Source organism: Plasmodium vivax, chromosome 8 (assembly GCF_000002415.2).
Source record: "Plasmodium vivax chromosome 8, whole genome shotgun sequence".
NCBI classification, from domain to species: domain Eukaryota; phylum Apicomplexa; class Aconoidasida; order Haemosporida; family Plasmodiidae; genus Plasmodium; species Plasmodium vivax.
This window is the reverse complement of record NC_009913.1, coordinates 1,641,326-1,655,026: the sequence shown is the minus strand read 5'-3', so window position 1 is coordinate 1,655,026 and position 13,701 is coordinate 1,641,326. Positions and strand designations below refer to the sequence as shown.

The window sequence follows — 13,701 nt, the reverse complement described above, 5'->3', positions numbered from 1 at the left end:
ACTCTTTTTTTTTTTTTCTCTATCCGCACCTTTTAGCTAGTTTCTCTATCTTTACTTGGGGGCCATTCATTCGAAAATGTAACGATTGTGGGGAGAATGACAAAAAAGAAAAAAAAAAAAAAAAAATATATCAAAAATGCACTAAAAAACACGGTGGCAGCAAAGATTTAATGAAAAATAATCACTAAGGTGGAAAAAGGGACGATGTGCCAATTGTAAGAGTGAGAAAGCGATTCATTTGAGTATGGCATGAACCCCATGTCGTTACACTTTTAAGCTATCTTCCCTCTGTATAACGTAAAAATCGTTGGGTGTGCAGATAAATCCTTTTCTATCTAAATCATAAGTCACTGCACCTTCATTCTTGGTAGGCATATATTTTTACACGAAACGCTATCTTCAAATTGCACTCAATCAATATTTTTTTTTAGTGTACGCCTATTTGTACTTAAAAAACGTGCCATTTTTTTTTTTTTTATCCTTAAGCCTTATTAGAAGTATATGCTGTACTGCTAATAACAGAAATTCGCTTACTAATCAGTGAGTTCGAATATTTGGTGCATCTCTCCTTCCACTGCTTTTTTCCAGTTTTTTTTTTATGTTAATTTGGAATATGAGGAGATATCGCCAAAGTCTACGTTATTAAAAGTGTCATCTATCAAAGAATGTATTCTTCAGCCATAATCCGTCAATATATTTTTTTTTTTCGTGCATAATTTGTATGATATATTTATTTGCTGCATGTGCGTTTGCCCAATTTGTTATAATTCCCTTCTGCCAGCACGAAGGCTTTACCTAGATAGATCCCCTACACAAAGATACCTCTCCTGAAAAAAGATTGGGTCATTTTAATTTTTATACAAACCATGACGTCACAAAAATGATGTTACCTACTTTTTTTGCCATTTGAATAACTCACTTTGAAAATTTATGTCTCCATAAAAGTTCACCTTCTGTTTGCCTATACACTGATGCGTAAATTTTGGAACCCACGAATTGTCATATCTGTAATTTTTGATCTGTCACCATTTCGTTTCTTACCTTCACGTAAGTGATTAATAAACCTGTGTATCTTTCTTAACTGTTTGGGGGGGAAATAATTCCTTGCACGGAACATGCTGAGGGTAACGTGCGCAAAGGGTGAACAGCCATTATAAAAAAAAACTATATACTCCACTGCTATGCGAAAATGGACAATATAACCGAACGCTGGGACAGGCCTTTCCACCGGGTATATCCTTTCCTATAATGAACATGTGCTATTTATGTTTTCACCTTACAGGTAAATTTTGCTTACAGTTGGTGTTCATTTTTGTTGAGAAAAGGTGTCACCGTCGTGGTGCTCAAGAAATTGTGTATAGTGCGCCATGGAACCAAAGCCAATTAAAAATCGAATAACTCCGCAAAGTATTTTATCAATTTTATTGACAATTTAATTTTCCATATACATTTTTAGTCCTTATAGCCGCGGTGCCTAGCCGAAATATAGCTTCTACATCATTAGACCATTCGTTGCTTCCATTTTGTGAAATGCGCAAAGTTTCCATGTTAACAAATTTGCTACGCAAAAGGGAGGAAACAGAAAAACGTACTTTCACAAAGGTCAAATCAGGTAGCATTCAAATATTCACTTTTACTAACAATAAAGACTTTCATATAAAATGAAGAAAAAATGACCACACCGAAAAAGCGTGAATTTACTCGGAAAGTAACTAACACTGAAGCTTATTTGCAAAAGAACGATTTGCCTTCACGCGTCGTCAAAAAAAGGAAATGATCAATCCTTAAAGAAAAAAATAAGCAATAACTTAAATGTATTGCGGTTTGCATTCTTAATTTTAATACATAATAGCGACAAAGCATTCTTTTTTGATAAAAAAGGATCTGTAGGACACGCTATTACACACTTCGTTAAAAGGCCCCGTTACCCCTGCGCCGATCCGAATTATCCTCTCTTGTTGTATATCCAACTGATGTAAAAAAAAAAAAAAAACTCCCCTTCATTGGAATCTATTTTATTTTCGATCAAATGATACCTCGCTGCAAAGGATCCTGCCTAGGCTAGCCACAATTTTCCCCCCTTTTCCCCATTAACGGTAAGCATAAAAAATGGAAAACATTTGAAGAAATAAAAATCAGAGAAGTAAAATGAAATATTACCAAAGTTAAAAATAAGAGTAAAGGTACATTCACATTTGGAATAAAATCAACACTAAAAATATTTTATTTTGTTTCTTTTCTTTCTTCATTTCAACTGGAAGCATCAGTGCATGTCGCACCAACCCGGGAAAGAAAACGTACACCACAAAGGAGAACTAAATAGTTTTTCCTGAAAGCAACCATTTAACTAATAAGCACTTAAAATGTGGTAGTGGTGTCATACGAACTACTGCATTATAATGATGCCTCTTAACAAACTCGTGAAATATTACTGGAAAGACAATGTGACGAAATTTCCCCTAATAGGAAACGTCCAACTCTACAGTTTGGTGCAAATAGAAAACTGCTTATATCGAAAAAAGAAGGAACTTCCCGAATGAAGATAAAAAAAAAAAAAGATAAAATCGAATAATTTTTTTTAAGTGTTACATAATTATTTTACTGCTTAAGACGCAACTATATAACCCCTCTATCTAAAATCAACTTCTATCCTCCCCACACACCAAAAAAGAAAAAACATTCTTATTGGTGTCAACATACAAAATCATTTTTCTACCATTTTAACTGCAATCGATCAACGATGTAGAAAAATATACAAGTTTTGTAACTATGTTAATTTGTAGAAGAAATATTTAAATTAAAATAAATGCAAATACTAAAGCGCGCTTACAAATGTATATGTGTATATGTGTATACCTATAGACTTGTTTAAAATTATCATTTTTGTTGGCCAAAACGTAACATTTTTGTAATATCACCACTGGGACAAAATAAGTATGTTGCACCTAGTAAGCGGGAAAATCTTATGCAAAAAAAAAGCAGAGGAAAAAGAAAAGAGAAAAGAAGGGGCAAAGTGAAGAGAAAAAGAAAGAACAAAGGAAAGAACAAAAGAAATATACAAAAGGTGCTTTATTATCACAAATAAAATGTGCATTGCCATAAAACTTCAATTTATGCAAAAAAATAAAAAAGCATGTATACATCTCTACAATTCTATTTTATATGAAAAATGATCACAAAATAACTCGTGAATATCTCCATAACCGCAATAGCCATATTTACTCTACTTGTTCAAACTATTATTATTAGAAAAGCACATTTCTAAATTGTCACCATTTCAAAACGTTTATTTTTTTGCTGCTGCCGCCTTCTTGGGTGCCGCTGGCTTTTTGGGTGCCGCTGGCTTTTTGGGTGCCGCTGGCTTTTTGGGTGCCGCCGCCTTCTTGGGTGCCGCTCCCTTTTTAGGTGCCGCTCCCTTTTTAGGTGCAGCTGCCTTTTTGGGTGCCTCTCCCTTTTTAGTTTCATCTGGTTTTGTAGATTCAACTTTAACAAAAGGTTTTCCTGTCATTTCTTCATTAAATTTTTTCTCCCATTCATCCCAACATTGATCTCTTAGTTTTTGCTGTTCCTCTTTATAACTATTAACACTAGTTACATATTCTTCGGCCGATTTTTCTTTATTGTTAAGAAGACCATAAACCTTATCATTAGCATTAGATTCCGTAGCTTTTGCTCTCTTCGTATAGTCATCTTGAGCCTCATTCAAAAGTTTATCTGATAATTTTACACTGTAATTATTTTTATTTGCTGTGTCTTTGCACAGTCTTGACAATTGCACACAAAAATTCTCCCACTCTTTTTTATCTCTTTTGCGAACTTGCCACCAGGTAGCAAGAGCATCTACTTTATAGAAGCAACCTGGTTTTGTTAGATAACACAGCATTGTGTCTATTTCATCCTCTTGTAATTCCTTTAAATTGTCTTGGCATCTTTCCCGCAACTCTTCCATGTCAACCTTTTTCCCATTTACAGTATCTTTCTTTGTATCGTCCTTCTTTGCTTTTGATAAAACACGAGAAGTTACAGCTGGATCTTTCATTAACTTATCTAAAGTAGCTAATGTAGCCTTTGTCTCTTTATCACCTACATATTCGCCCTCTCCAAGTAAATTCCTAGGAAATATAGCAGTTAATCCCAATTGCGAATTCGTCGTATTCTCAAATGTGCAGGTATTCTACATAAAAAGTTCGGGAAATCAAAGGTAAACATGTAAAATGCAATTTTTACAAAAAAAGGAGAACCCCCCTAAAGCTATGCAAAAAAAATGGGCCTTTTCTCTACTAATACATATATTTATGTGCATTACATACATATATATTAATCTTTCTACATCTTACCTGTAATATAACACAAAGAATGGCACCTATGGCGATAACTGAACGTCTGGAAAAAAAATGGCCTAAAAAATTGCCATTGGCATTAATCTTTTCCCCATTGCTGGATAAATTGTCAACATTTTCGCCCCCATTTTTCTTATTCAAATTTGAGAGTTTCTTTCCAGATAATAAACTAAAACTGTTCATCTTATGGAGTTTCATTTTTAATGATTAACTTTTAAAAAAAAAAAAAAAAAAAGGAATTAGTTATTTAGTTTAATAAAAATTGTTGGGAACTTTTATTTTTTTATGCTTCTGTGTTTCTTTATAACGGAAAAACAAGCAAAGCGGAGCAGAGCAAAGCGAACATAAAATAGAAAATTATAATCTTACTGTAAATTAAAAATTATTTTATTTCTGAAAATCTCGTTTTATATGTAAAATCCCAAATTATTGCTTAAAAATTAACATAAATCGGGAAAAAAAAACGCTGGTATAAAATTTGACTACAAATCACTTTTGCAAATTTGTTAAAATCACATTTACCAATGATGGAAAAAAATAAATAAATAAACAAAAAAATAAATATGAAATTTCTTTCTTTATTTTATTTATTAATTTAAAAAAAAAGTACGTAGCTATAAAGTTCTTTATAGAATATTATAAATATATTGAAAACATGGTTCCAGCGGAAAACAAAAAAGAAAATTTAATCCTTTTTGCATGCGAATTAATATAAAAAAAAAATGCACAATTCAATAAACAAATTTTTCATTTTATTGTTTTTTTAGTAACAAAATAGACCCAAATTAAACGAATTTATAAAAACTTTTAACAAATTTTTTCGTTTAACCCATTGTTTAAATGAAACACTGCTTTTTTTAAGATCAAAATTCGTTTTAACTCCTTAGATTTTGCCATTGTAAGAAGAAAAAGTCAAACCTAAACAATCAACCCTTCTATTAATTTAATTTTGGTGGGATAGAAAACTTCCACAATTGTAAAATAATGGGTTCTTATTTCCCCAATTTTACAAATCGGTATTTTTTCAAGAGGGTTCCATTTTTTTTCTTACATATCCGCATGTTCCCCTCATAGGCATTTTAACATATTAAAAACAACAAATGAACAAAAAATAAATGTAACTAACTGCCCTTTTTAGTGTTAAATAAATTCTAAGTTTCCAAATAACAGTAAATTACACAAATGAATTATGCATTTGCGACATCATCAAGTTTGCAGCTTTTACCTCTCCACGTGGAAAAAAGATAAAGTGCCTCATTTGGCTTCCTCTTCTCTTCCATTTTGATTTCCACCCATGTCTCCCTAACTGCTGATTACAATCTTGGTTGCACCAGAATACATGAAAAATTTATGAAAACGTGTACAAGGGAAAATCTCCAAATGCAATGACGGCGCATAAAGGTTGAACGTTTTCCTTACGATAAATAATATCTGTGTAGTATGATTCCAATTTTTAAAACTGCAATGCATGATGCTGAAATGGGTTCACTTGTTACCCCCCTGCGCGACATTAGGGATTATCGCCAAACTGGCAAAAAACAAATTCTCCATCAAATAATTCTTTGTGATCCAAATTAACGACCACGATCAACTTGCATTGTAACCAACTAAAGCTAATCAATTCTACTCATTTTTTTTTGCAATCAAAAATTAACATATTTTATTAGCACAAGGAAGGCTCATTTGTGCCTTGTAGAATATATGCCAACTGACATTTTTTTCATTTTAATAATTGCAACTCAATTTTGTTAAGTAGTGTGGCTCTTCATTCAATAACGCTCTAATGCATCTCTCATTTTGGCGATCAACACAACAAAGAAAACAAATTGCATATATAATAAATGTTCCCTTCTATTTCTTTTTTAAACATTTTTCGAATTTTTGTTCTAAAAAATCATATTAGGAACATTTTTTAAAATTATAGAATTATCTAATGAAAACTATTCTTTCTCTTTTAAACCACCTTATATGCATATTTTACCACAACGCGGATTATATGTTACACAATATTTGGTCCCCTCATAAATCTTCCATAACTGTTTTAAGAAAAGGAAAAAATGATTAAAATGGATCTACAAATTAGCTTACCAAATTGGGGCATGAGGCAGTGCTTCCTAATAAGGGACAATCTTTCTACATTATGCGCAATATGCTCATCCTAATTTTAGTTCTCATACGCTACCTAGCCAATGGGGCGATTAAATGGCTCAGCCTAAGTGGACCAGTTAACATAAAACATGTGCAATCGTGCCATCGTGCAGATGTAAATATTCTCCACACCGCGAGAAATGCCATATTTTTCACCCGCCCTCAAAGTTTTGGCTGCATTTTAACAATTTCATTTGGCTCTACAAAATTTGCAGAGCTGAGATTTTTTACTCTTGAAATTGGCAAAAATGAGAAATGCTCACACGTGTAGGAAAACACCCCAATAGGGCCCGCTTCTTACTGCGTAAAGTAACACATTGGGGGCAAACAAATGACACTGCTTATTTTTATTCTCTTCATTTCAGTAGCTGCTAATGTGCCGTACCCGTTCTGATCATTCATCCCTTTAGATTAATTCCCTCTTAAGGCGGAAAGGAAATTATAAGCATTGCTCAAATTTGTGTAAGCGCTTATTCATTTAAGGTAATGCTTTCCTTTTTGTTTCTTTCCAAAAAAGAACTATTCTCTTTTTCCAACTTTTCTAGATTGCCTCAGTGGAGCTACACATGTGCTGTTTATCCATGCCCGTATTCCTCAACGAACGATTAACTAAATTACCCACTCGATATTTCTATTTTGCAAAAATAAAAATGCCCCAATTGGTGTGCATTTTACAAAATTTCAAGCACCCCTTAATTAGAAAAAAAAAAAAAAAACATTCCCATTATGTAGCTTGTACCTTTTTAGATCCCCCTTTTGTGCAGTAAAATGTGCAAAATGTGCCAGCAATATAATAGCATTTAATTTTACAACAAAATCGGTTTAGTGATCAACTTTGGCACATATTTCACGATAAATCCGCAAAAAGTTGCAAATTTCTCATTTTGAATTTATTTTTTTTTACATTTTACTTCTTAAAATTGTTTAATTTAGAAAAAAAAAAAAAAATTAATACATAAAATATTACGTTAAAATATAGAGTTAATTATAAAATATAAAAAGGGGTGTACACATTAAATAATAGATATATAAATTAACTCATTAATTCAATGTAACTATATATGCATAAGTGATGACATCAAAAATTAATCTTAATAACTGGATATGCACAATGGGAAAAGCATTCTTTGCATGTACATATATATAATATGTATACAATACATATATACATACCACTTTTCATACAAATACAATACATAAATTAAAAGTGGCCTCCTTAAAAAAAATTAGCGCTTTATAATAATTAGGCATTGTGTTCCTTTGAAGATGGAAAAACAGGACATCAAAAAAATGCGTATATATATATAAGTCTATATATATATACATATATACATAAATATATAGACTTAAGTGTATATGTGCATATTTAAGCATACAGGTACGCATATATATATGTATATTCATTTATGCATGTACGTACATGGTGTATATGTCAGCATATACGCATATATGAGGCACATGTGTAGGCTCATACGCATATCTTTATGCATACGAACATTCGCACACACGTATACACACAATACACACATATGGATGGCTTCGAAGGGCCCACTACTACGCCACTACGCTAATACGCTAATACGCTAATACTCTGCTACACTGCCACACTGCTACGGTGCTACTCCTTACAATGGGGGACCCACACTTCAATGTACAGAAAATGATGCGCTAAAAATATCAATACATACCATAACTGCACATGTATACTAATATGCTATACAATTTTAGCGAGTACCAAAAAATGTCAGCACAGCCCTAACTATTATATACCAATGTTACGATTTTCCTTAAGGATTCTTACTTTTGCTTTTATGTAAAGTTGTGCGGATGGATCACGTAAACATTCATCCTTTAAACCACTTCGCTCCACTTATATTTTTACTCTTTAAGTGAGCATAATTCTCATTAAAAGAGTATATATGCTTCTCCACCCCCTTCACTTCACTTCACTTCACTTCTCTTTTTTTTTTTTTTTCCCATTAATTATTACTGTTATAGTGCAATTTCACTATTTTGGCCAGGAAATAGAGCGCTATAATATGACGGAAATTGCTTATTATAGCCGATATTACGTAGTAAAGAAACATTAAAAAAAAGACTGGGGCCATTTTATTTAAAACGGGCGAAGCAAATAACTGCTGCTCTAGTAGGAAGTGCTTTAAATAACTTATCATGGAGGTATTGCTATTATCATTATAACGCATTCTCTGTGGTGCTGGTTGCGTTGGATAATATACAGGCTGTATCATTCGTTCTTTATCCGATCCCCCTTCTGGTATGTAATATGACATTACTTCAGGACCTTGGCGATTATGCTTACCATGAACATGTCCATCTCTTATATCATAATTGTCATGTGCTCTAATGTCTTCATGTCCATTGTGGTAATGATGGTCACGATAGTTTCTTGGAGGAGGATGATCGTATCTTGGCTCCACCACCTCTGGTTTCATTTCCTTTCTATCATCATTATTGTTTTTTTTAGTATTACGTAACAGGTAATTTACAACTGTATCTTTTAGAATCTCCATTTCGGGGCCAAAGAAACTTCCCCCCCGTTGTCCTAAGCTTCTGTTTTTGACTCTTTTAAGCGACGTTCCATCCGCATTGTAGTAGCTGCCATTGCCTTTACAGGACTTATTCAAAAAACACTAAAAAGGGGATGAAGGGAAAGTAAAAAGTGGAATGTATTATATATATTAAAAAATACATTTTTCCCCCTCACATATTATCAATACGTTCATGCAAATTCTCTTGGCTGCAATTGCAATTAAGGCTATGCAAACATGTCTAAAAAAATCTCAACATTTTTTGCGCTTTTCTCTATTTTTACAAATCTTACATTATTATTAAAACATTGTAATGTCCAAATCAGAAGGGTAACTACATAAATATTCAAGAAAATAGGGAATTTTGTTTTTTTTTCTTTACTAAGACATTTCTTTACAGTTGCCATATTCGAAACAATGGTTTAACTTTTTTTTTTTTTTTTTTTCCCTGGTATATCGTGTCTGGTATTACTATACAGTCACATTAAATTTTGCTAATGGTCCAAATATATGCCTTTTCTCCGCTTTTCAACTTGCGTCTGATTTTATTTATTCATTCAAATTGCAGTAAGAATAATCTTCTTTTTTTAATATTCCTGCTAGCCAGTGGAAGACTCACTATCAAGGAGGAATATTATATGTAAGTATACACTTACGCAAGAATAATACACTTAAAAATATTACATGAATTATACCTAGATTTTTCTTATACAAAATATGTTAAACGTAAAAATTTATATATAGGTAAATAAATATCTTTTTGGTCATTTATTAAATGTCATATGAAACCAACTATAAAATCTGCGATGAATCCTCGCTATATTAGCATTTACATATATATGTAATACTAAATTGTCATTCTATTGTCATTTTCTTTCCATAAAGATGAGTATAATAATTCACAAAATTGTTAATTATTAATATTTTGTTTCATGAAACAAAGTATTAATAAAATTAGGAAAGTAATATACATATATACGTCGCATATATATATATTTTTTTTTTTTTTCATTTAGAAAAAAAAAGAAAATAAAAAAAATTAAATATATTCTTTTTTACCTAGTAAATAGAAAAATGAAGCGGTAAATTTATATATAAAATAAATAAAATATAATATATATTTTTATATTTATTTTTCTTATAAAATTACATGTTCATGATTGATAAAATGACTTTTATACGAGCAAAACTCTTTACCCATCTCCATTCAGTCATTATTCCATTCCTGCTAAAATAATATTGTCGCTCCGCGATTTGGATTTTTCAAAATATTCGCGGCGCAAAAAAAATTTTTAAATAATAATTAAAGCAGTAGCAATAAATAAAATACTACATGGTAACATTTTTAAATTTATCCATATGCATATATTTTTTTTTTTTTTTTTTTTTTGTCGATTTTGAATCCTCTATCGATAAATACAACCAAACGCCGCTAAAGTAAAAGGGTAATATTCAAGTACAAAATGATAGTATAAAATCCATATGCGCCACTTATAATTTTTTCAGGTACAAATATATAAAAAAAATAATACTATACGTATAGATTTTATTTTTATTCCTTCGAATACTGACCAAATCCTATCACCATTTTATTTGGGCAATGAGCAAAATGTAAAGAAGTCACTGGAGCGGTATTTTTAGCACAATTTGTTCACATAAAAATGTTATATAATATTATATATATTATATACATACATATAATTGCGTACGCTTATCAAATCGTTCAAACAAAACATACTCATTGGCAATGCTCTGCAAACATGTCCATTTGTCATACCCCGCGTACGATTTTTTTTCTAAGTTACTGCGAACGCGCCGTACGCCTTTTTTTTAAAATTGAAACACGTTAAAGGTATTAGTAAATTAGTACATGTTACTTTCGCATAAAATACCATGCCGTAAAATTAGGGCAGCTGTTTAGAAAAAAAAAAAAGGAATAAATAATAAGTCATAAGAATGCAAAATAAATAGGTCCATCAATTATCATATTATACTTAGTATAAAAACTGTCCTATCATTTTAATAACTCCTTGAATCTTTCAATTTTTTCACTCTTTTATAAGAACGCATTATTTATATCGTTTTGCTTCTACTATTACATTATTATTGCAAAGGGCGAACAGCCATTTTGTGGAATCCTCATCCATGAATAGTGAGGTAAACCATAAAAAATATGCTTAAAAATAAGCTTGCTTTATCACTTTTATTGCAAACTGGCATTTATTAGTAATTATTTTTTATACAAAGTCCTTATGTTATTATTAACACTCTCATCTGTGTTATACGTAAACACCTTTTAACACCAGGGATGATGAGGTTAGCACGAATTTAAAAAAAAAATTTTGCTTTTATGTGTATGGCGAAAAGAGGTGTGATATAATTCCAAGTGGGGGGAAGTAATAATCCCTCACCATGTTGACCTTCTTTCCTTTTTCACCCTGTTTATGCTTTCAATTCGTTTGTGTAAAAGTGTAAAGCAAAAAAAATATATACATCATTGTTTTAAATCACAGTTAATATTTGTGTTAAAAAAATAAATCTATTTTTTGCGAAGATGCATACATACAATATGATCCTTTTTATGTTGTTCTTTGGGTCAAAAAAAAAAACGAACGAACGATCGATCGATCGATCAACGGTTTGCCAAAAGTGTTAGAAATGAAAAGCTATCCATACGTTGTAGTGCAACACTCACCTTCAGTAAAAAGAACTTTCCTTTCAAAACAATGTTGTGCACATGTAAATGCACACAGAAAGGTTAACCGTTAAAGGGTTATTTTATTTTTGTTCTTTATGGAACTGCCTTTTACACAGCCGTTTTAGGCCCAATTAAGCTATCCACCCATATATCAGTCAAATGAGCCGCATAAATTAGCCAAAAAATAAGGCCCATTGTTCAAACTTCAAACACGTCATGGGAAATGTTCCCATGTGTATGACATATCGCATGTACAAGAAGTCACACTTTGGGGGGGAACTCCCCTCCGGTAAATCCATTTGTAGTACCAAATAAACTAAATTTGTTCTAGCTATAAAGTCTTCCTCTAACCTTCCCCACTAATATTTAATGTAACAATTAGAAGAAGAAAAAAGATATCCCCTAACTGGTAAACTCGCGAGTTTTACCTCCCCCCAAATGGGCATAAATAATTATTATACTTATCAAATACGATAACGTAAAAATTATGGCACGTTAATATGTATACCATGTTTTAATACAACGTGGAACAGGTTAGGGTTAATTATTATTCGAATGTTACTTGTTCAAATAGTTTCTCCATTTACCCTTCCGGAGAAGGTAAGATAGGCCATTTCATAACGTTATATACGTTTCGCCCAATTTTATCGTGTAGAACAGTGACGACTGGGGGTTGGCTATCAGTTTATACAAAAATGCATGCACACTGGTATAACCATACGCACAATTTTAGTGGCCCCTTTTGAAATGCACAGCCAGACGCACATACTGGATAGACCATCTCGACGGAAAACCACGTTTTGTTTTCTCTTCCTTTGAATAAAATGAAAACAATTTAATTGCGTTACGTTGCATTGCATTGCGTTGTTTTTTTTTTTTTTTTTTTTTTTTGTACAAGCGATACAATATATATATTTGCAGCTTATTGTATTATGTGCGCAAGTAAAATATGTTGTGCTACACAAATTAAGCGTCAAAAGTGGGAGGAAAAAAATAAAACGCAAAAGGGAAAGATTGTCCCCAAGCTTACCAGCAGAATAATGCTACATCTGCTGCAACTAGTTGTGAAAGGGGAGAAAGCCCATGTGGTATTTACTCCTTTTTTTAATTCTTCGCGCTACAATGATGCATTATTTGGCTTTTTGGCTTTTCTTTTTCAAAAAAATGCAATTTTTAAGCAGCCGCTTTGGTACTACCGTTCCTTTACGCATATGTATTGTATACATGTACCTTACAAACATTTAAAATTGCAAAAAAATGGAGTTATTTTTTAGGGTGCCGATTTATATAAAAAATACTTTTTGCCTCTGAACGATTCAAATTAGGTATTTGTATTTGCATGTACCTTTGCTCAACATTTGGCTCACCAACAATAGGGACAAAAAAACGTACATGCAAGCGTTGCACCTTTGCAACAGATTATTTATTTTTATTTTATTTTTTTTTTTTTTTGCCTCACGTAATTAACACTATAAAATGAAAATACCTAATGTAATGCCTTATCAAAATAGATAAAAAAATGGTGTATATTTAAACATGCAACTTTTTTATTGCCACGTGTACATCTCGTTTTTATTTTTACAACTATTTTGTTCTACAGCTAAAATGTAAAGCTCGCACCCGCGGTGGTACTATAAATGCAGCTGTTCGTTTAAGCAAAACTTAAATGTAACAGTAATACCAATTTTTAAGCTGTATTTATAAGAAGCCAAAAAAAAAAAAAAAAAAAAAAACATAGCTGTATAGTATATAAAAGCTCGTTAATAAAATTAACTGTGAGCCCCTTTTACGCGAAATGTATTAATGCTATACAATTTGTTCTTCCATCAACATGAAAATGTACTACCACTTCAAAAAAAAAAAATAATAATAATAATTAGCAAATTTTAATAAAACTCAGCAAACATTAGCAAAAGCGACAAACCACCCAAATAATAAAGTAACCAAACACCTTGTTCGCACCCCT

The 13,701-nt window shown here is 31.7% G+C and overlaps 2 protein-coding genes across 2 annotated transcripts, besides 7 other annotated features; both read right to left on the bottom strand.

Annotated features, from left to right (window-relative positions):
- The first annotated feature begins 3,117 nt into the window (after positions 1-3,117).
- Positions 3,118-3,146: a microsatellite.
- Positions 3,147-3,286: 140 nt separating this feature from the next.
- PVX_119225 (hypothetical protein) lies at positions 3,287-4,928 on the bottom strand (the record flags this gene model as incomplete). The annotated part of the gene is made up of 2 exons (XM_001612993.1): positions 4,338-4,928; positions 3,287-4,174 (listed from the first exon to the last, which is right to left on the bottom strand). Exons 1-2 carry the CDS (start codon positions 4,536-4,538, stop codon positions 3,287-3,289), a joined length of 1,089 nt encoding a protein of 362 aa, XP_001613043.1. The 5' UTR covers positions 4,539-4,928.
- Positions 4,929-8,467: 3,539 nt separating this feature from the next.
- Positions 8,468-10,246, bottom strand: PVX_119230 (hypothetical protein; the record flags this gene model as incomplete). Its single annotated transcript, XM_001612994.1, has 2 exons — positions 9,331-10,246; positions 8,468-9,139 (listed from the first exon to the last, which is right to left on the bottom strand). Exons 1-2 carry the CDS (start codon positions 9,442-9,444, stop codon positions 8,468-8,470), a joined length of 786 nt encoding a protein of 261 aa, XP_001613044.1. The 5' UTR covers positions 9,445-10,246.
- Positions 10,222-10,263: a microsatellite.
- A 1,200-nt stretch (positions 10,264-11,463) lies between these two features.
- Positions 11,464-11,523: a microsatellite.
- A 319-nt stretch (positions 11,524-11,842) lies between these two features.
- Positions 11,843-11,965: a microsatellite.
- A 102-nt stretch (positions 11,966-12,067) lies between these two features.
- Positions 12,068-12,090: a microsatellite.
- Positions 12,091-12,329: 239 nt separating this feature from the next.
- Positions 12,330-12,350: a microsatellite.
- Positions 12,351-12,378: a microsatellite.
- Positions 12,379-13,701: the final 1,323 nt, after the last annotated feature.